We start from the raw sequence: 23,911 nt of genomic DNA on the forward strand, positions 1-23,911 counted from the left end.
TGCCAAAGAATGTTCAAACTACCACACAATTGTACTCATCTCACATGCTAGCAAAGTAAAGCTCAAAATTCTCCAAGCCAGGCTACAACAGTACATGAACTGTGAACTTCCAATGTTCAAGTTGGACTAGAAAAGGCAGAAGAACCAGAGATCAAATGCCATCATCTACTGGATCATCGAAAAAGCGAGAGTTCCAGAAAAACACCTACCTTTGCTTTATTGACTACACCAAAGCCTTAGACTGTGTGTATCACAACAAACTGTGGGAAATTCTTAACGAGATGGGACTACCAGGCCACCTCACTTGCCTCCTGAGAAATCTGTATGCAGGTCAGGAAGCAACAATTAGAACTGGACATGGAACAACAGGCTGGATCCAAATTGGGACAAGAGTACATCAAGGCTTATATTGTCACTCTGCTTATTTAACTTCTATGCAGAGTACATCATGCGAAAAGGTAGGCTAGATAAAGCACAAGCTGGAATCAAGATTGCTGGGAGAAGTATCAATAACCTCAGATACGCAGATGACACCACCCTATGACAGAAAGTGAAAGAGGACAGTGAAAAAGTTGGCTTAAAACTCAACATTCAGAAAACTAAGATCATGGCATCTGGTCCCATCACTTCATGGGAAATAGATGGGGAAGCAATGGAAACAATGACTGACTTTACTTTGGGGGGCTCCAAAATCACTGCAGATGGTGACTGCAGCCATGAAATTAAAAGACACTTGCTCCTTGGAAGAAGAGCTATGGCCAACCTAGACAACATATTAAAAAGCAGAGACATTACCAACAAAGATCCGTCTAGTCAAACCTATATACTGTTTGTTTTTTTTTCTGATAGTCATGTATGGATGTGAGAGTTGGATGATAAAGCTGAGCACCGAGGAACTGATGCTTTTGAACTGTGGTGTTGAAGAAGACGCTTGAGAGTCCCTTGGACTGCAAGGAGATCCAACCAGTCCATCCTAAAGGAAATCAGTTCTGAATATTCACTGGAAGGACTGATGCTGAAGCTGAAACTCCAATACTTTGGCCACCTGATGCAAAGAACCAACTCAATGGAAAAGACCTTGATTCTGGGAAAGACTGAAGGCGGGAGGAGAAGGGGACGACAGTGGATGAGATGGTTGGATGGCATCACCAACATGATGGACATGAGTTTGAGTAGGCTCTGAGAGTTGGTGATGGACGGGGAAGCCTGGCGTGCTTAAATCCATGGGGTCACAAAGAGTCAGACACTACTGAGCGACTGAACAATACCAAGGACTTTCCTGGTAACTCAGCTGGTAAAGAATCTGCCTGCAATGCGAGAGCCCGGTTTGATTCCTAGGTCAGAAAGATCCCCTGGAGAAGGGACAGGCTACCCAGTCCAGTATCCTTGGGCTTTCCTGGTGGCTCAGATGGTAAAGAATCTGCCTACAGTGAAGGAGACGTGGGTTCAATCCCTGGGTTGGGAAGATCCCCTGGAGGAGGGCATGGCAAACCACTCTAGTATTCTTGCCTGGAGAATTCCCATGGACAGAGGAGCCTGGTGGACTACAGCCCGTGGGGTTGCAAAGAGTTGGACATGACTGAGCAACTAAGCACAGCACAACAAAACCAATGCTAGTCAAATGACAAGTTATAAGTATGAAGTAATCAACAAATAATCGAGTCACAATCAGCTAAATAAAAACTCAGCTGTGTTTTCCCTCAACTTTAGGGATAAGAACAACACTACCTAATCCATGTATTTTTGAAAAATAGTGAGATGTTGACTGGAAAACTATTTCTATAGTTTGTATCTGGCCATCTTGACAAACTATATAAAATTTTTAAAGTCATGTTTACTTATATATTTTACAATATCTAACATAGTATCTGGAAGACAGATAGCATTCAAATAGGTGCTGCATTTAGTTGAAGAGAATTCAGTGTTCCTACCTGGTCCCACAAGGCTGCAGCCACTTGGTCTATTACAGCTCCCAGCTCTCGGTATTCTCCAGAGTACCGGATGTATGCCCAGGTGCACAGGGTGATAAGAGTCAGTCCCATTATCATATTGCATAGGCTAGCTATGATGTCCAAACCAATGAATCCAGTCACACCAGCAATCACATATGTGATAAAGATGACAACAAACAGTGTGGCTGGGGTACGAGCTGCATGGAAGATATTTTTGCTATCATTGTGCTTGATATACTGGATGTAGAGTTCATCTATTTCAGTCTCCAACTGTTGCAAGTAACGCCGGCTAAATTCCTCCCCACCCATCTTCTTCACCCCTCGAAATAGCTTCACAGATTCTTCCTTAAGCTCCAGATGTTTGGTCTGCAGGTCATTAGGGGCCAGAAATGGTTTGTCACCGCCACAGATCTGTATCGAATAGGAAGTATTATTTATGCAGTGCACAGTAAAACTAGCAACTGTATCACAATTTTGCACTTAGCTAGCTGAATCTGTTAGAACACATTAATAATCAGAAGGAGCCTACATTTTATTTTGTCAACCCACATCTTTCCACACTCCATTTCTATCAGGGGAGACTATAAGTGGGACTGGTAACTTTATAGGTGACATATTAAAGCCTTAATTTTTATTCTCTTTTAGACACAGACTGGAATATCCATTACTTAGTCCAATTTCCTCAAGGTGAAAGAAAAGGTTTCACTGATTTTTGTTAGGAGTCCATTCAGTATTTTCTTCAAGAGACTAAATGGAAACATGTTAAATGTTCATGGACCACTTTTTCAACTTTTTTTCAAAAGTTACAAGGGAAATCTCAATTACCCATACCATTAACTTTGGTTGAGATTTAAATATACATAGGAGAGTCTCACTCCATTTCCCCTTTAATTACGTCATAAACACCAGACCATATACTATATTTCCCTTGACTCCAAGGCTCTACCAATTTGGGGTGCAATTTTGATTTTATAACATTTTCAGTAGAAAGAAAACATCACATTAATAGATATACTCAATAATCAGTAGATGCATCCTAATTTAGAATGTTACTAGTAAAACGAGGAAATATAGTACTTAGAAACGTTGGCCCTTGGGGTTTATTTTTTTCTAACAGGTTTTTATACTTAAGATAGAAACTGGACTTGTAGAATACGGGGAGGTATAGTGGAGAGGGCAGTATGTTATTTTAGCCACGTTAGATCTTATAAATAGTGGAAAAAATCTGTATTCCTCCACCCCCACAATGTGAAATTTAAAAAGAAATATAGAGAAAATTCATTTAAAATACATTTAAATTTTGCTTATGTCATGTTCTCTTTGTTTTTAAAATACTTGAATACAATAAAAAGAAATGTGATACACACAGGCTGAGAAAGCATAAGTCAGAGCCACTTCTGCATGTGTATACAGTGTAATGTGGAAGAAGAAAAGGATGAGTTCATGGAAGAAATACTGATTTTATTTAAAACGTGATTTAAAATATTCTTACCTCTTCCATTTTTTTATTGTATGTATCCTTGGCAGTTGCCACGGCTGCTAAATTATTAGCTTCTGCTGTGGCCTTTGGACAAAGTAAAAAGTATGATGTAAAATGGAATTCATATTTATTAAACTTCCACATATATACACACAATGTGCAAGAAATATGCAAAAATTCAAGGTCATCAGATAATTTAAAAAGTGTTGAAATACTTCTGTATCTTTTAAATTAGTAAAATTAAAATTTCAAAATGTATAAAATGTAGCTTACTCAATAAACCATAGTTCAAAAATGAATTTTCATTTGGAAGATTATTCATCTAAAAAATATTTTAAAGCCTTTCACCAAATGTGTGTGTGTGTGTGTGTGAGAATCTATAAATCCAGACATATGGGAAGTAATATATACATTTTATATATACTAATGGGCTCCCCAGGCAGCACTAGTGGTAAAGAACTTGCCTGCCAGTGCAGGTAGACATAAGAAACACAGGTTTGATCCCTGGGTCAGGAAGATCCCCTTGAGGAGGGCATAGCAACACACTCTGGAATTCTTGCCTGGAGAATCTCATGGACAGAGGAGCCTGGCAGGCTGCAGTCCACAGGGTCATACAGAGTTGGACATGACTGAAGCGACTTAGCACACATGTACTCATACATAAAAATATGTCAACTTTAAAGATTACTACTGATAGAATAGTTTATCACTGATAACATAAAGGAGGCATTAAGATTCAGAAATTTTAAAAAAAAGTATGGAAAAAGCAAGTTTTTCTTTTCTTGAATGTTTATTTGTAGAGGGCATTTGTTTAAAACCTGGCCCTGCTTTTCTTGTCACACGTATGAATTTAAACCACAGTATGAGTCTTTTCTAAACAAATTTAGTACAAAGAGAATGAAGACTCTTGTATCTCAGCACAAGTGAGGGTGCTGTATGTGTATCTGAAAGTGATTAGATGAATCACTTGCACAAGTGAGTCATTATTAGAAAAATAATCTGGTATATCACTCCATCCATTATTTTTATATGGTGATTTCTGACAGCCAGATTGGACCATATCTTTAACTTAGCTTTAGTGACAGAATGTTTTAGAATGTCAAGACTCCTGATGAATTAAATACCTGTAACATGGATTTGGGATGTGGTAATTCTTCACCTTGATAGATCTTTATATAAGCCTAAAGAATAGGAGAGAAAAAGACTCATGTTCAAGTAATTCCATTCAATATCTATGTTAAATTGTATTCTGAGGTCTAAGGCCTTGACAGTTCAAAAAAATTAGATCTTGACAGTTTCAGGAACTATTATCTTTCTCATACTTTTAATTCCCTCTTTCTTATTAGTTCTTGTTCCCTTTTCCTGAAAAGCCCTTTGGACACATTTGCCAATCTCAGTCTTCGCAAAGGCTTACCTACCTCACCTCCTCTAAAACTTTCTCAGATTCCTCTGCTAGGAGTAACGTTTTCAGTTACCCACTGAATCTATACCTGCTGCTGCCTCAAGCTTTACGGAACAGATCTGTTCAAGGGCCCTGAGTCTCCTACTAAAATTCTACACTCCTTCATGGTGTTTTATGCACAGCAAGAATTCAAATTTTAGACAATCTGTCACTTTTTGCTGAGAGTGGTGAAGATAAACAATCACAAAGAAGGCATATAACCACATTTGAAATGACAAAACATCAATTTTAAAATTGTTATTTTAGCCCTTGCAGCATCAGTCCAAAAATCAGATTGATAACTGAAATCCACTATATATGTGCATTGGTTTAAAAAATGTGTTTGGGGCTATCTGAGGTAAATAGGTAAATGCAAATTTAAAATATTTCTATTTCAAATTGGCCTTTGGTGCAGAAAGCAGGAAATGTGGAAGAATTTTCTCCAGTAGGAAGGCAAAGTATAACCTATTAGGGAAAATCTTGAGAATGAAGGTAAAATTCAGTATAGGTCGTAAGTGAAGACTATGTGACCCTGGGAAACACCTCCTTCCCATAAAGAGAAGCAAGACTTTTCCAACTCCTAGATACATTTCTGTTTCGAAATAATTTCCCTCAAGATAAAAGGTGACAGTAAAGTTACCTCAAGGAGTTTTCTCACAAAATAATTTCAGAAAGCAAGCTCCTCTTGGGAGTCTAATCATTTTTTAAATCATTTGTATATATTCCTCATACCTTTGCCCCCCATATTACAGAGTCTATAATTTTCTGTTGTTTTAAGTAGGAACTGCATTCCCAAACATGTCAAATCTAAATACTCACAAATGCTCTAGAAATGAGAATGATACCTTGAAGTACTCTACCAGACCTCGGCAGGTGATTTTGTTCCCATTGATCTCTTTAATGTCTAGGCTCTCGGGACTAAGCAGCCAAGGAATGAGGATTTTCAAGTTTTTGATGAATTCATCATCTATTTCTAAAGTAGAAGAAAATTCATCATTATTTTAAAATTGTTAAAGTCTTTCATGGGATACCATAAAACATCCAGTAATTACCTCTATTTTTTTAATCAGAAAGTGCTATCATGCACTTTCTGATCATCTAAATTACTCCTGAAACCCACTTTTCTCAGGGTGAACTATACTCCTTGCCCAACTCCTATTACTAGTCTTTCTCATCTCCACTCCAATTACATATTTATTTTGTCTTTCACCTATAAAATCGTTTTCTTGATAGTAAACGAAACACAAATGTTTCACACCCCATTCACATAACCATGTCATGCATTCTGATGCCTTTAAGTCTTGTTCATGGTTTTATAAAGAGAGAGTCATAAATGGAAGAAGGGCAGATATTTACTGCCTTATAAGATGTATTCCCTCCAGAAAGTATATCCAAAAGTTTTCTGTGTTTACTGTGCCAATCGTATGAAAAGTGTATAGAACTGTGTAAGGTGTGTTAGCTAGTACTCAAGTTCAAAAAGAAGTGAAATTAGGGCTTCCTCTAGTAGTGAAACTCAACAACACAAAACTGTAGGAAAAGCAATGGAGGCCTTTTAGCTAGCTGATCAGAAGTAGTCTGAGTTATTTAGTACAACTAATGGTGACTGCAGCCATGAAATTAAAAGACGCTTATTCCTTGGAAGGAAAGTTATGACCAACCTAGATAGCATATTAAAAAGCAGGGACATTACTTTGCCAACAAAGGTCTATCTAGTCAAAGCTATGGTTTTTCCAGTAGTCGTGTATGGATGTGAGAGTTATACTATAAAGAAAGCTGAGTGCCGAAGAATTGATGCTTTTGAACTGTGGTGTTGGAGAAGACTCTTGAGAGTGCCTTGGTCTGTAAGGAGATCCAACCAGTCCATCCTAAAGGAGATCAGTCCTGGGTGTTCATTGGAAGGACTGATGTTGAAGCTGAAACTCCAATACTCTGGCCACCTGATGCGAAGAACTGACTCACTGGAAAAGACCCTGATGCTGGGAAAGATTGAAGGCAGGAGGAGAAGGGAACAACAGAGGATGAAATGGTTGGATGGCATCACTGACTCAATGGACATGGGTTTGGGTAGACTCTGGCAGTTGGTGATGGACAGGGAGGCCTGGCGTGCTGCAGTTCATAGAGTCTTAAACAGTTGGACACGACTGAGCGACTGAACTGAACTGATTACACATAACCTATTTTATAGTATTAGGTTCAAGCTTAGCATTACAAATTTAGCAAAGTAACACAGAAAACATATTCAGAGGAGACTTTTGAACACAACAATAATTTTTTAAATCATAAATAAAAAGCAGAGACTTGGTATCTAAGCAAATTCAGTAACTGCCTATGATTTTTAAAAACCTGAATTTCAGCAGAGTCACTGAGTTTTCAGGCTTTGGGATTGGTGATTTCTAAGGTCTTAAGGATAAAGATTCAAACCTTATGATTGTGTTTTGCATGTTCCCTGCTTGTTACTGAAATACCGGTTTACATAAGAATTTATGGTTCTTTTCTTTTGCTTACTGTTTTATGACATGTATGAGCATGATGTTGGAAATTCTTCCAACGTATCTTCCTTCATGTTTTGTACAGCTTTGAAATTTGTGTCCATATTTTATGAGGACTTAGGAGTTTATTCAAATTTATTCTTCTGTTTGCATTGTGCCAGTTTTTATTGATAACTGTGCTCTGTATTTGAAAAAGGAAATGGCGACCCACTCCAGTATTCTTGTCTGGAGAATCCCAGGGACAGAGGAGCCTGGTGGGCTGCCGTCTATGGGGTCGCTCAGAGTCGGGCATGACTGAAGCGACTTAGCATGCATGCATGTGCTCTGTATTATTATAGGTTTATTCAGATGTATTTATTATGGTGGTTTGCTTCTTAGTTACCAATTTTCACTGAAATACTGGTATTTGTATTATATTATCATGTTCCTTTGTTGTGCTTTATTGACTATTATGTATCTGTATTCACTGATGCTAAAAGATTTCTTTTTTACTGTATGATTCTATGCTTTTTTCAACATTAGTAACATATTGCTATATATATAGAATATATGAATTTTTCTGGAATATCTGTATAAAACAAAAAAGGTTTCTCCTTCTAAAACTACTGTAAAATCACTTTCAAAACATGCAAATACTTAAATTCCACTCCTCCCTAAATTTCCTTGTAAAATTGTAATGGAATAAGATATACACTGTGGCACCAAGTATATTAATTATCAAAGTACCCGGCACAGTATTACACGTTTGGACAAAAAATGTGTTCTGACAATAGCATTAGCCATATGACTTTGTTCTCACCAAGGCCAGGTATTCCAATTTTGGATTCATAAAATATGAACAATATATTTATGACATACACAAGTGGGAGCTCTCGCTAACAATATTAGTGGAAGACAAGTAAATACATGACCCAGAATATCTGCAGACCAGTTCAAATCAATTTGCGGAGGTGTGCTCATCAGCCTTGGCTCACTGCAAGTGTTCAATAATATGTGTGGGTGGATGATTATTCATGATGATGTTCTGTTTTCATCATTTCTTCAAGAATTTTTGTCACAAGAGTAAAACCTTACTAGGAATTCAGGATCTAGGTCAAAGAAGTTATCTGTAACAATACTTGAGGACGCGATACATGCTTCATAAGAATTCCACATGGCAGATGCACCTGCGGTGTAGGGCTGCTGTGGAAACTAACCAAGGAAGGTATTTTCTCAGGATCATTTGACTCTGACAAGTCATGAGAAATACATCTTTAAAAATAATAACCTTGCACTGGGGTTTGGCTATGCTTTCTGAAGTCTAACTGGAGCTGTTAAGGAAGCAGCTCCCCAATTTATGATGTGGTTATGTGGTCATTCTACAGGTGGTATCATAACAGAACCACCTCAGAAAAAGGTTAACTCCTTATTAATTACAAGATTGGATTTGCTATATAAGGGGACATATTCAGTAGGCACTTGGTAAGAATTGGTCGAATGCATCATGGATGAATGTGATTCAGTGCTTCTGGTCCTTCTGATTTCCTAAATGGGAAGCGATTAAACTAAGAGCAATTAAATATAATCATAGTATTATAAGTTTTAAATAACACTGGAAACAGTAAAATAGGATAACAATTTTGATAATGTGAGGGACCATGAACAAAAAATAATTAAAACAATTACTACTATTGATAAATGAGCTAGAAAATTATTTCTGTAAGTGTATCAAAAGAGTATGTCAGAAACTATCATCAAAGAATTTCTGCACAATTGTTTATTCAAAGACGTTTCTTCCCCAGGAGGCAACCACTCAGATGACAGCCCTCTGGAAAACAGCTTGGCCAGAAGACAAGACATTCTGGATAGAAATAACACCATATTATAAGATTCAGGATGGGATGAAAAACTGATATAGACAGTAGACTCAAAACTGCCCAAGGAAACACTGAAGCAAACTAGAACATTTTGGCGCAGAGGGATTTAGCAGTAGTCTTGTAAAGCCTCATTAAAATGGAACTTTTGACAGGCAACTGAAGCTGCCTTTCATTTCTCTTTCCCTCAGGCTAGCCACTTTGGTAAACTTGCAACTCATGGGTAACTGTAAACCAATTGTGAGTCAATATATGTTTAGATTATGAGTAAAATTTGATGAGGAACAAATCTATTAAAAATTGTGATTTATATCTGCATGATTTATTTTAAACTCTTTCCCTGAATTCTTTCATTGCAAAATGTATCTGTTAATTTAAGAACTGTAGCTGTGTACTACAGGAAAGGAACAAGGCAGGGTACTTTTTTGTACCAATAAAGGACTGTTGTTGAAGGCCTGCTCCTGCTCTCCCTGCTTATGGCTCTCCAACCCCAGAGAAGAAAGAAAAGCCTTGTGGGAGCCCTCTCTTTATGTAATTTATTCAAAACACATTGAAGCCATTAGGTCACTGCATAGTATTAAGAGGTCTGTGTGCTCACTGGTGGGTTGGAATTCATAAGTGACAGTGAAATTATACGATCCTGGAATCCATGCATTAATATGTGCCTACAGTTGTCTTTCTGTTGTATAACGAAAAGACAATTTAAAACATGTATAAAAACAATTGCTGATGATTGAGAAATTTGGGATTCTATTTATGATATTAACTGCCATGGTGAAATAAAAGGTATCTGAGAGAAAACACTATGGATACATGGGGAAAAAAACTGGTTTGCTTTTTGAACTTGCCAGTTCCACAAAACTGAACACAAATTGTTCAGCTGTCATTTTTAAAAGTAATTTTAAAGTCCTTTGAGAACAACTGTGCTGCAAGGCTTGTTATGCCACTGTCTCATTACCCCTGGCACAATGCAGAAAGGCCAAAGTAAATTAAGCACATGTTTGAATTTAGTGGTGTACTCAATGCTAGGCTTACAAATAAAAAAGTCAGAAATGTCTTTGTACTGAGGAAGGAGGTAGATCGGAGAAGGCGATGGCACCCCACTCCAGTACTCTTTTGTCTGGAGAATCTCAGGGACGGGGGAGCCTGGTGGGCTGCCGTCTGTGGGGTCGCACAGAGTCGGACATGACTGAAGTGACTTACCAGCAGCAGCAGCAGGAGGTAAATAGGCCTCCCCCAGGATAAAGCAGTTGGAGATTCATTCCCTACTGATAGAAACTCTAAGTCAGGAATAGCAGGACAATTAAGGGAGGAGGTTGGGCCTTGCCCAGACCAGGTATTTCTTGTTTGCGAAGTCAGGAGACCTCCCTGAACATACATGTGCAGAAAATGCTAATTGCAGGCGAAAGGGGGAGCAATGTCAAGGGATGCGCTACCCAGATGCCTCTGCGGTAGGATCCATCTTGGCTAAGAGATGTGTGTGCACACATAGAAGGATCCTGAGGTACACCAAAGATGGACTGTGAACTAGGCAAATCAAAATGACTGGCCAAAGGAAACTTGGAAGAAACGCCCCATAAAAGTAATTCAAATTGGCATGAGGGTGCGACTCAGGGACTCTCCCTCTGAGTCTGCTTGTGTGTCCATCCACACATACTGTACTTTTTTTCCCCTCTTGATAAATACTTTCCTTGTTTCACTACTTCCCATCTTTGTGGGAATTCTTTTCTGCAATGCCAAAGGGCCAGGGCCCTTGTCACTGACCACTGGTCTAGTGGCTGGGATCTGGTGCTTTCACCACCGCAATCCAGCCCAATCTCTGGCTAGGAACCCAAGACCCACTCTAAACCGTTGCAGGCTGAGGCCATGTGAGATCAGTACTATCTTGGATTAACTACAAAGCAAATATCTAAAGACCTAATGATTATTAGGAAGGATTAGCTTCTGCAGACTCCTGCCTCTACCTCCTGCTGCCCCCCTTCCCTCTTTTTTCAGACAATCTGAATTGCTTTGGAATCTTAAAACATTAGTCATATCTCTCTAAGAGATGATTACATACTATTACTTTGAAAAACACTCTGGGGATTTTGGTTTTTTAAGAAACTAGTCCTCATCCAGAAGATGCTTTCATTATTAGTGAAGTTTTTAATGATTTATAATTAAATTTTTCAGCAGCAGTTTGAAAGAGCTTCACTTCAGTATTATGCAATATTTTTTTCTATCTCTAATTATATAACAAAACAAATATTCCAATAATATAGACTTCTATTTTCCCTTTTAATATAAATAAGGAAAATGTTAAAGGAAGATATTAAGGAGCATTTCTCAATGCAGAGGTGAGCAGGAACCTCTGAGAAAGGGTGAGGGTTACTGCCCACAGGTGAGTGCAGGATTTAGTCTATTTTCTCTGTGTACATATCCGGCACCCATAGAACCCCACAGATCAAGGAGGTGCTCTAGCATGAGCTGGGGATTCTCAATCCCCCTGACAATTTCTAATCAGCACACCCAGATGAATGAATAAACTGAACTAGCAGCTATAAGCCCAGTGGATAAAATCAGACTTAGTGACATAAACACATTCATTAAAATACAGACAAACCTTTCAGTTTTCCATCAAAGTTTGGATTGGTAGCTACTTTTAGGCCAGGATGAGGTAGCAGAAAACAGGAAATTTTGGTGAAACAGGAATGGATGTGTTTTCGAACATTCTGTAGTTCTTCATGCTGGTTCCCTGAGACCTGTAGTAAATCATTCTTAAGTTTAAATGACTTTCAACACAAACTGAACTCCAAAAGAAGTCTGTGGCATTTATATTTGTTGTGTCTGGTCACAATGATAAAAAATGATACGACAGGGCTGATACTAAAAGTTTTGGGTCAATCTGCCACATAGCCACATTTAAGTGTAGTATACATATGGCATTATTACTATAATTAACAAATGTCTACTCTTACTCAGAAGAGCCTTCCCATTTTTTAGTACAAATTAGTGGGATTTTACTCCAGCTAGTTCCTACAAATTCAAATTTTAATTCAAAGTACTCACAAAGACATGAATAGATCATAAGATATTCCTACCTTCTTTTCAGGAGGTACTCAAAGACAGCCTCTTGTCACTTGGTAGGTATACATTTAAATTCTAGAAAGACATCTGGATAGTTGGGTATTTACATACAAGCTAAACTGCCTCTTTTTTTCCTATGTATTAGACAGTTAATAGTACAAATTATCCTAAAAATAACCATAGCCTAAAAAAGTAAGCTTAGAGATCCTGATTATCAAGAGTTCTTTTTTTAATCTTTATTTTTTTTCTGGTTACTCATTAGGTATTTTTTTGGATATCTGTTCAACTATTGAACTATCATGACACAGATTAATAGCCTCCTCCTAATATCACATTCTGTGAACTACTAGCAAAATGTCCACAGATTGACTTTGAGGATCTTAAAGCTTAAATATTTTCTTAAATTGACTGTAACCCTCTACTAAAACATGAATCCAGATATTTGTACTGTCAATCTTCAACTGATTTAACTCTTCAAATTAAAGATTTTATCTTTAGGAATAAATAATTGTTTTATAGATAGCTACAAAAGAACTTTTTCTGAATCATAACTATTTTTAAAATTGTAATTGACATTTTATTAAGTATCACTCTTAGTTTGTTCACAGAGATACTATGAAGGTCAAATGAGGTTGTGGCTATTGAGTATCTATTCAAGAAGTCACTCAACAAAAATAATTTTATATCACTGTTGGGGAAATTTCATGCATCTAGACAGCTAACAAACCTTGAGGCGTTTTTCCAAGAATTTGGAGCCACCGTCAGATCCATATGAAAATTCGTATGGGAAGCTCCAGTCTCGAACAAGAAATATCAGACTCTAAGAGACAATAAGAAAGGACTGATAAAGGAACTCTAAATCGCCTCCATCTGTTTTTTACTGAAATATATTAAATGATATTATTGCCATCTGAATAGTGTTCTTCTCCACATAAAGGAATTAAAAAGCAAACATAAAACCTAGGAAAGTCGTTTCTGAGCATTCACTCCTTTCTGAGATCATCCTACCTGTTTCCATTGAATGTGAATAGAAAGCTGCCCCCAATATGACTGAAATTACATAGTGCCATTCAGCCAGTTTGAGGCTTCTCTGTCAGTTTTCAGGAAGCTTTTTAATGAAGATTCAAGTTTTATTTGAGGAAAGTTTTCTCCTTCCATCTGTCTAAATATTTTTCCTCTATTACATCTGTCCCCTTCTCTTCTTTGGGGGTTCTCATCATGCATACCTGGTAGGCAGAGGGGTGGGAATCCAGATTTTGTGGGGCCTGAAAGTTATACAATCTGTACAGGGGAGAGGGCTCAATAGGAAAAAGGTATAAAAATGGGCTAAAAAGTTGATATTTATTTACAATGAGAAAAATAACAAATTACAAATTTTAAAACACTGACAAATACCACAAACACATTTGCAAAAATCCAGAAAAATAACTAATATACCTTTGTAATACTTTTTTCTCCCACTTTTTGACTACAAATGCTTTGATCACTTCTTCACATGACAATTTTGAAATATTTTCTGTTTGAAACCTAATTCAGTTTTTCCTCTAACAAGGCCAAAATTTTTATTGTAAAAATGTTTTTTATTGTTAATAGTTTAGAAATATTTCAGCTTCACAACTTGTTATTTGTAATATCATATTTCTTCATCTGTTAAATAGAGATAATAAGGGAGCCTCATAGGACTACTAAATGAAATAGTATACAGAAGACATTTCGAACAGTACCTGGTACATAATGCTATGTTAGTTACTTGTTTTGATTTTAATGGCCACATAGTATTTTAGCACATGGATATATCTAACTTATTTTGCATTCTCCTAGATGTTTTCCAGTTTTTCTAAGTACTATTCTAAGAAATGCATTGATAAACATCCCTGAAGCTGAGTATTTGTTTATATCCAGAAGGATTTTTATCAGGGATTGTGTTCCCCAAATTAGAACAATCATTAGAATCATTTGAGAGGCTTTTAAAAGTACAGAATTCTTGGGCCCCCCTCCACACCTATTGCAACCAAAGTAAGAGCAGCTTTCATTTATCAAGTGCCCATTGTAAGTCAAGCACAATACCAGTATCATACACATGATGTATTTCATGCACTCCTGCCCCAGGAGAAGTTATAATTTATTACTCATCTTAAAAGAGATATATAAAGATCACCTTCATCCCCCAACCTGATGTTAATCAAGTAATTTTACCAAAGCCACAAGGCCAGAGTGGAAGAGGTGACATTTAAACTTGGGAAAATTCCTGCTGCACTGCCTCAAAATTAAGTATAGAACACATAGTTTACAATCTGACACATTAAAGCATTCTTTTATAAGTTAGATTAAATTATACTTCAATTTTAGTATCTGGAAAAATGCAGGAACTTGAGGGAAAAATTAGAATATTTTAATGAAATTAGCCATCTTTAAATGTCTAAGCATTTACATCTCTGGGCTTCTAATTGAGCCTTTTAGTCTTGCCCATTAAAATTGATACTGCTTTTAACTCTCTTTTAAGCTTTTCCATTCTTTCTTTCCCTTCACAGTTTATCTGTTGAAGAAACTACAAATCTGACCTGTAGAGATTTCCATAACCTGAACCTTGCTGACTGCATAGTCACAGAGCAGTTCCACATATTCTTTCGTCCTCTGAATTTCCTACAAATTGGCAACTGGGTACAGAGTCTTGATCTGACTCCGGTTTTATTTTTTGGCAAGACTCTATGAAGCAGAGTGTTCTTTTATTAGGAGGCACATAGTATATGATTATTTCTCCTTTGGTGAAGTTAGGTTATCTTTGCTTAACTGAAGCTCATTCTTCAGGAGATTTCTCATTAAGGGCTCATGGGAACAACATTCTTTGTATTCTTACATGCTAACAACATTTTGTGCCCTTGATAAATGAAAGTCAATTTTGCTGGATGTAAAATTCTTAGCTCACATCTTCTTTCCTTAAACAGGGACACGTCTTAGTCAGAATTATGGATATTTCTTGTTTCATTACAGTGTAAGTCCCCCCAGCCCCCATGTGTGTGTGTGTTCTGTGGATTCTTGTAGGGAAAGGAGAGATTCCTTTGGAGCAGAGCATTTAAAAATATCCATATACACTATCTTTAAATAGTCCACTATCTTTAGATAGATGTTCATTCTTGTCAACATTTTTGTCAAAATATGATAATTTGTATTTAGAACATTTCTACCTAAAACATGCACTTTGAAAATAGAGGTTAGATAAGAAGCAACTTTTGCAAAATAGAGGTTCATGAATCAGGATAAATGAAACCAACTATGTGGATTTGGCTATATTTTGCATTTTCCTTGGAAGAATTTAGTCTCTTTTCTTGGTCTTTTTCACTGGGCATCTTTCCAAGTCAACCAAATGAGGACCATGTGTAGAATAGGATCAAAGATGAAGTCTTATTTTCTTAACTCTACATTCTATCTACCTCCAGTGTCAAATTCTAAGTTGCTTCCCTAATGCTCCCATCCAGTGCTGTGCTGGTATAAACTGGCTCTCCAACAACAACAACATGCCTTGATTTGTGGCATTTGACAATTTCTGCTGTGCAAATGTGCCTATCACGGCTGATTTCAAGCTACTAACAGTTTAATAACTGGCTTATGTAACTCCTGAATATTTACTAGTTATCTCTCAAAGTGGTATAAGCCAGTTACAGTACACCCACTGTCCCCATCCCCTCCCCAAATAATTCATATGCTTTACGTTTATCTTGTACGGAATGCTATGAATTTCAGTCCTTATTTCAAAATCCATCCATTTTCCACACTGCTGAATTTTGATTTGTTCATACATATAGGTAGAGATTTAAAAAGTCAAGAATACAGATTACTCTAACTTTCTCAGATAAAAATATCTGACGTCGTACTTTTAAAAAATAAATTAAATCCAGTCAGGCAACTGGGGAAAATGATGGACCAACACTTTGCATACCCTTCAAGTGATCATAGGATGAAAATTATGAAAAACATTGTAACTTTTGTTTATTTTCCTTTGAAGACCATTCAAAAGGAGTGCTATAGCACCACTACCAGTGAAAAATGGAAAAAAATTCAAATGCTCAACAATTGGGAATGGTTATATACATTATGGCATATTAATATATTACATAACTATTCATATTACAAATGTGTTGAGTGTATCAATACATATATTAAGTCAGTACAAAAAGGCTTACATGAAAAAGTGTTATCTGAATTATAATGCTAAATTTATGTGCACATCCATTATAAATACATGAAAACACTCAAAAACTCCCAGGAAAAAACTGTTTTAGAGACATGTAGCCAGTGAATACCTGAACTGGTTTAGCCTATTTAATCAATCAATTTCAGTTTTAATTTCAGCTTCATGTAGTAAGTAAACACTGGAACTCATTTTAAACCCTTCTAAGTAAGTAACACCTCACTTCAACCAACAGCCCACTGAAACCCAACCAGTGACAGCTTCATACTTTAAAAGTCAGTCAAGAAGTAGAAGAATCATCTCAGAAAACTAACTGAGGTTATGTCAACCCATTGCTAACCTCTATGCTGCTGCTAAGTCACTTCAGTCATGTCAGACTGTGTGTGACCCCATAGATGGCAGCCCACCAGGCTTCCCTGTCCCAGACACACGCTTCTGTATTCAACAACAAAAAAAATAATTCAAAAACTGATGTCAACCCATTCTTGTCTCTGTAAACCATGAAAATCCAAGACAAAGTCCCCAACTCTACATAATAATCATTTGTTTTGCTCAATGAAACTCCCAAGTATAACTCTTTTACTAAATTAACCAATAAACTCAGCTCTGGTTTTCGTATCAGGTTTTGAGTGAAGGTCTCATCCTCCGACAGTTCTGAAGTCCTAACGAGATAGCTCTGAATACCCTCCCTGGGCAGTATTCCCTATGAACCTCAGGTTAACGTGTACTTTCCATGTCCCCTGTTCCCAAATTCCATCTGTCCTTGAAATTTACTTAGAGGTGAACCTGCCTCAACAATGATCAAATCTGAGTTCTAATTTGTTTCACTGAGCTCTGGCTGCTGATTAATTTGTTATCCTAGAATTTTAGTTATAAAGACTCAGTGGGTCTTTATATGGGTCATTAGTTCTACGTCTCTGTAAAGGGTAATTCAACCTTTTTTTTGGTAAGTATACTCATTGAGTAAAAAATTATACCTAACTTTTGTATAATATTAGAACTTTTGGTTTAGAATTATTCAGTAAATCTTTTTGCCATTAATCTGTGGGGTTTTTTTTTTTTGCTGCTTTTCCTTCTTTTGTTTGAAAATTCATAAAAAGTACTGTCTTGTATTTTATCTTGAATTGTCTTGTGTCACTGAATGTATAAGGAAGTGCTTTATAAAGAGCAGAGGCAAAGACCTACGTGGTAACTAGATTAATCAGGATGCCCCAAAGACTAACCGTTGGAGGTCTGTTAAACCAGCAAAAATTTATGCAAAAGCAGTCAGTCAAATTTTGCCTTGGGTTATCTACAACACTTAGAAGCCATTCTCATTCTTGTCAATTTGCAAATTACTTTGTTTAGTCCATAATGTACGATCAACGACTATCAGATTATTGACTGTACGTAGCACTGTTCTAACACTTGCTTGAGGACCCATGTGCTTTTCATAAGCACACAATTTGAGCAACTTGTTTGTTACAGGCTTGTGTATATCAAAGCTGCAATCTTCTCCTGGAAGAATTTCTGCTTCCTATTTGTACTGCATTACAATCCTAATATTTGCATTTACAGTAATAAAGTACCCTTAAAAATTTAGAATAACATTGTGTTAAGCTTCAGACATATCAAAACAAATAATAAAGATAAGATGTTCTATAAAAATGAAGATAAAATAAAAAACACTCATTAGTTAGCTTCTTTAATTAGTAAACTGAGGCCTCAAAACAAACTGCTGACTCCAGAAGACTCAATTTCACCTTCTGAAATTTACCCTACTGACAGTGTATCTCTCTCTACTCAGTTTTATCTTCACCAATCACTTCACTTCTTCAATACCTTCTTTTTCTTCCTCTGACCTCCTGAACCATTTCCTTAGTGATTTTTGCCCCAACTGCTTAAAACTACTACATCTGAAGACTGTTATATAGAAGTTGAATCTAAACACTGGCCTAGAGCTCAGTTACAAGGAATTTCTTTTAGCACAGGAAGACAGAAATGTGCTGCAGAAATCAGGATCCTGTTGCTTGCTATCCTGAACTATCAGTTATTTTCCAACTAAGTTCACTTAATTATTAGTTCCTCTTTTTAGGTTGGAAAAAAATTGTTAGGTTAGAAAAATTTGGTTAAAAGCAGTAAAAAGACCAGGATAGCATTTAAACATCCAAGCTCATCATAAAAAAATAAGAATAAAAATTTTAATAGCCTTTCAAGGACAAGAAATATAGAAAAACACAATGCAAGGCCATTTCAGAAGACTTTCTCTGGGATGAACTGGACATCGATTAATAATTGTAAAAAAACAAGGATGAATCAATAGGAAACTTTAAAAATAGACTTCAGGAAAATTTCAAACAATACTCTCAGTACTTAAATAGCCAAAATAAAGGGAACATTGTCTTCCCTTTTTAAAATGGGCTCAGAGGAGAACGGGATGACAGCGATGAGATGGTTGGATGGCATCACCAACTCAATGGACATGGGTTTGGGTGAACTCCAGGAGTTGGTGATGGACAGGGAGGCCTGGTGTGCTGCGGTTCATGGGGTCGCAAAGAGTTGGACACAGCTGAGCAAGTGAACAGACATAAGATACAGGAATCAGAAAAAAAACTTGAAAGAGAAATCATCAACTTAGAAATTTACACTTTATGGCTAGCTTTTCAGACAGGCTTAAATAGTTAATCAGGTAGAAATTTAAAAAAATTTTTTTTCGTGGCACTCCAGATAAGACCAAAATATCTTCCTGTCTCTAAGACTCAGAAGCCTATCTATAGGGACACCTATAGATACTTTAAGCAGAAAATCTGCTGAAAGAATCAAAGTTTCATATTAGCTAAAGATACCTACACTGTATATGATTAAAAAGAAACTGAACCAGTTCAGGGTAGATGCATGTTACAGGATGCTCGGGGCTGGTGTGCGGGGATGACCCAGAGGGAGGATAAGGGGAGGAGGGAGGTGGGAGGGGGGTTCGGGAGGGGGAACTCATGTACACCCGGGGCAGATTCATGTCAATGTATGACAAAACCAACCAATATAATATTGTAAAATAATTAGCCTCCAATAAAAACAAAAATTAAAAAAAAAAAAAAAAGAAACTGAAGAATCTCTGAGTAAAAGTTTCCAAGGATACAGACAGAAAAATGAGAGAATAATCTATAACAGTCCAGATTGGTGGTGGTGGTGGTTAGTTGCTGAGTCCTGTCAGACTCTTTTGTGACCCCAAGGACTGTAGCCTCGTCACACTCCTTTGTCCATGGGATTTTCCAAGTAAGAATACTGGAGTGGGTTGCCATTTTCTTCTCCAGGGGATCTTCCCAGCCCAGGGACTGAACCCACATTTCCTGCATTGGCAGGTGGGTTCTTTATCACTGAGCCACCAGGAAAGGCTGAGTCCAGATTAACCCCTTCCAAATTATCATAAATCTTGCTTTTTTATACATATAAAAAGATAAGTCATGGCAGTTATTAAATCAACAACATGGTCAACATCCAAGACTCAATGTCCTTTATGGCCTATTTCTTGTTCCAATAGTCATGGCCTATCCTTCTTGCCTCAGAGCAGTTGCAGTCTTGTCTAACTACTTGAAGCATCTATAGATATGTACTGCTGCTGCTGCTGCTAAGTTGCTTCAGTCGTGTCCGACTCTGTGCGACCCCAGAGACGGCAGCCCACCAGGCTTCTCTGTCCCTGGGATTCTCCAGGCAAGAACACTGGAGTGGGTTGCCATTTCCTTCTCCAATAGATATGTACTAGGACCACCTTTTCCATCTATTTCCCATGAAGTGATGGGACCAGATGCCATGATCTTTGTTTTCTGAATGTTGAGTTTCAAGCCAACCTTTTCACTATCCTCTTTCACTTTCATCAAGAGGCTTTTGAGTTCCTCTTCACTTTCTGCCATAAGGGTGGTGTCATTTGCATATCTGAGGTTACTGATATTTCTCCCGGCAATCTTGATTCCAGCTTGTGCTTCTTCCAGCCCAGCATTCCTCATGATGTTCTCTGCATATAAGTTAAATAAGCAGCGTGACAATATACAACCTTGACGTACTCCTTTTCCTATTTGGAACCAGTCTGTTGTTCCATGTCCAGTTCTGACTGTTGCTTCCTGACCTGCATACAGGTTTCTCAAGAGGCAGGTCAGGTGGTCTGGTATTCAGTGAGAGTTGGACTGTGAAGAAAGCTGATCGCCGAAGAATTGATGCTTTTGAACTGCGGTGCTGGAGAAGACTCTTGAGAGTCCTTTGGATTGCAAGGAGATCCAACCAGTCCATTTTAAAGATCAATCCTGGGTGTTCATTGGAAGGACTGATGCTAAAGCTGAAGCTCCAATACTTTGGCCACCTCATGCGACGAGTTGACTCACTGGAAAAGACTCTGATGCTGGGAAGGATTGGGGGCGGGAGGAGAAGGGGACAACAGAGAACGAGATGGCTGGATGGCATCACTGACTCGATGGACATGGAGTTGGTGATGGACAGGGAGGCCTGGCATGCTGTGATTTATGGGGTCGCAAAGAGTAGGACACAACTAAGCGACTGAACTAAACTGACTGAGGACCACCTTTAAATCTGATGATACCACATACAAACTGTTGCTAACTGAGAACATCTCACTTTTTTCTGCTAGTCTTAACTAATTAAATGTGCTATCTTTTTAATTATAAACCATCAATGTAATACTTTCAATTAAGACATTTTACTACCTTTTACCATTGAAAAAGAACTTCATGATTGTGTTTCTGCAGTTCAAGAAAGGGCCATGCCCAGGATAAGCATTTTGGACACTCTCATGTCAATTTTTGACTTAAACTGTTTGTTTATGGGTCTTATCTCAAAAATGTAAAGAGGTAATACTAGGCAGGATATGTAATAGCTACACCAAATCTTGAATCCAGGTTTTCCAATTTTGGGTCCAATAAGTTTATTTGTATGCAAACTATATACAATCCTAAATATGCCTATAACACCATAATTAGCAAGCATTAATTAAATGTCTGCTGTATATAAAGTAGGTGGTATGTGTATACTCAGTCATGTCTGACACTTTGGTACCCCATGGACTGTAGCCTGCTAGGCTCCTCTGTCCCTGGAATTTTCCAGGCAAGAATATTAGAGTGGGTTGCCATTTCCTATTCCAGGGTATCTTCCCAACCTAAGGATAGAACCTATCTCTCCTGAGTCTCTTGCATTAGGAGACAGATTCTTAACCACTGAGCCACCTGGGAAGCCTATAAAGTAGCCTATAAAGACTAAAAAAAGTTAACTGCAAAGGTCCTGCTCTTAACATATTTATAATTTAGCTAGTGGGATGGGATTTGCACATTCAACTATAAGACCACAAGCTATAGTGGTAAGCACCTAGCATCAGAAAGAGGAAGACAGGCATTAAAGGGTGGTGGTGAAATGCAAGGGTTTTGAGCCTGTGGCCTAGGTTGAAGGCCAACTCTGCAACTTAAAGATACATGTAGCCTAGGACAAGTTTCTTAACTACTCTAAGCCTCGGTGTTTCCCCATCAGTTAAGCAAAAATAGAAAGGAAAAAAGAAGGAGTAACAATATTACTTATTTTATATAACTATAATGAACATTCATGTGAATCATGTAAGAAATAATACTGAGCATGGGGCCTGGCACAAAAATAAGAGTTCAATAAAATATTATTATTATGCAGGTCCTTCCAGACATTTTATGAATCTACATAAGGACACTGGGGGAATCCTGATCTATACCACTGACCTAATTCTGAGTAGCCAGATGAATATTTTATTCTAATTTCATACAATGCTCAGATTACCTAAATCACTCTCTGGACAGAACATGCGATAAGGCACCTTTCTCAAACTGCTGTCCTTTTCCTCAGCCCCACCAAGAAAATGTCTTTTCCTTTCATTTACCGCCCAAGCAGCCAAATAACAGCTTCTCATTTTCTCAGTGAAATCATGGATTTCTCTGGTATGACTTGGCAGTTGCAGTCATCATAGATATTTGACCAAGGAGGCTTTGTTTTGAAATTCTGAAGTAGCTGAAATCACTATCAAATTTTATTCCAGAGAGGAACACTGCAAGGAGATCCAACCAGTCCATTCTAAAGGAGATCAATCCTGGGTGTTCATCGGAAAGACTGATGCTAAAGCTGAAACTCCAATACTTTGGCCACCTCATGCGACGAGTTGACTCACTGGAAAAGACTCTGATGCTGGGAAGGATTGGGGGCGGGAGGAGAAGGGGACAACAGAGAATGCCATGACTGGATGGCATCACCGACTCTATGGACATGAGGTTGAGTGAACTCCAGGAGTTGGTGATGGACAGGGAGGCCTGGCGTGCTATGATTCATGGGGTCACAAAGAGTTGGACACGACTGAGCGACTGAACTGAACTGAACTGAAATATAATTGAGTAAACCATTGTAACATAATTCCTGATTTGCCATATGTAGGACCAATTTAGACAGGAAACTGTGAGAAACAGGTTTATCCTAATATAACAGTTCATTATCATAAACTTCCTCTACTATTATTTTCTAGCATTCTTCAGTTTAAAACTGGAATGGAGACATCTGCTCACCAAAAATTAAAACTCCACTGAAAGGAACATAGAAGAATTGAGTTCCACTCTTATTTCACAAGGAGAATTCAAATAGTTTTTTCCCCAGCTTTAACACACTGTGTACATTTAAGGTCTGCAATGTGATTATTCAATATGAATATATATTGTGAAATGATTACTACAATTGGGGTAGCAAACACCTCTGTCACCTTAGTTATGACCTGTGTATGCAGGTATGTGGTGAGTCAAATCTATTCCAAAGGTTTAGGGTATTGATGGGCCTCTAAGCGTACAAAAATGATTAATAAACATGATATGGGAGAAAACTGGGATGAATTAATCCACTTCTTCTGTGTTAGTCACACAACCTAAATACTGATAGCACTCTTACCAATCTATCTCAGGGCATCATGGTTTAGGAATACCTGGATATATTCAGGGCTTTGGCTTAAAGGGACCAGGGTTCAGGAATATTGTGCCTTGTATCAGTATTTAAACTTACTGAAGATTAAACTGATTAAAATTAGCTCCTGTAGACTGATTTACAAAGATACCCACCATAGAAATGCCACTGGGAAATTACTGAGATCTAAAAAACTGGCTCAAGAGAACCTTGAGATTACACATTAGTAAACTGGGAGATGTTTCCATTTCTTTGTAGCCTATATAATTAGAGGACATGAAATGGTTACACAGTAAACTGCCGGGCTGTTTTAGCCAACAGGCACATTTAATAATATAACATTAAGGCTTCTTCAGTTCAGTTCAGTTGCTCATTGGTGTCCAACTCCTTGCAATCATGTGGACTGCAGCACGCCAGGCTTCCCTGTTTATCACCAACTCCCGGAGTCCACTCAAACTCACGTCCATTGAGTTGGTGATGCCATCCAACCATCTCATCCACT

General features: G+C 37.6%; 1 protein-coding gene across 2 annotated transcripts in view; it reads right to left on the reverse strand.

Annotated features, from left to right (window-relative positions):
- The window catches only part of ATL1 (atlastin GTPase 1), a 76,102-nt gene that overhangs the window by 4,538 nt on the left and 47,653 nt on the right, over positions 1-23,911 (reverse strand). For both annotated transcript variants that reach the window (XM_055436966.2, XM_055436965.2), the window contains exons 7-12: positions 13,009-13,101; positions 11,818-11,956; positions 5,719-5,846; positions 4,557-4,613; positions 3,445-3,516; positions 1,932-2,363 (exon numbers count right to left, since the gene is read on the reverse strand). In XM_055436966.2, the coding sequence (XP_055292941.1) occupies positions 1,932-2,363; positions 3,445-3,516; positions 4,557-4,613; positions 5,719-5,846; positions 11,818-11,956; positions 13,009-13,101 (921 nt within the window). The remainder of the gene's footprint in view (positions 1-1,931; positions 2,364-3,444; positions 3,517-4,556; positions 4,614-5,718; positions 5,847-11,817; positions 11,957-13,008; positions 13,102-23,911) is intronic.

Source organism: Moschus berezovskii, chromosome 9 (genome assembly GCF_049115385.1).
Source record: "Moschus berezovskii isolate FMDL1 chromosome 9, NW_MosBer_1.0, whole genome shotgun sequence".
NCBI classification, from domain to species: Eukaryota; Metazoa; Chordata; class Mammalia; order Artiodactyla; family Moschidae; genus Moschus; species Moschus berezovskii.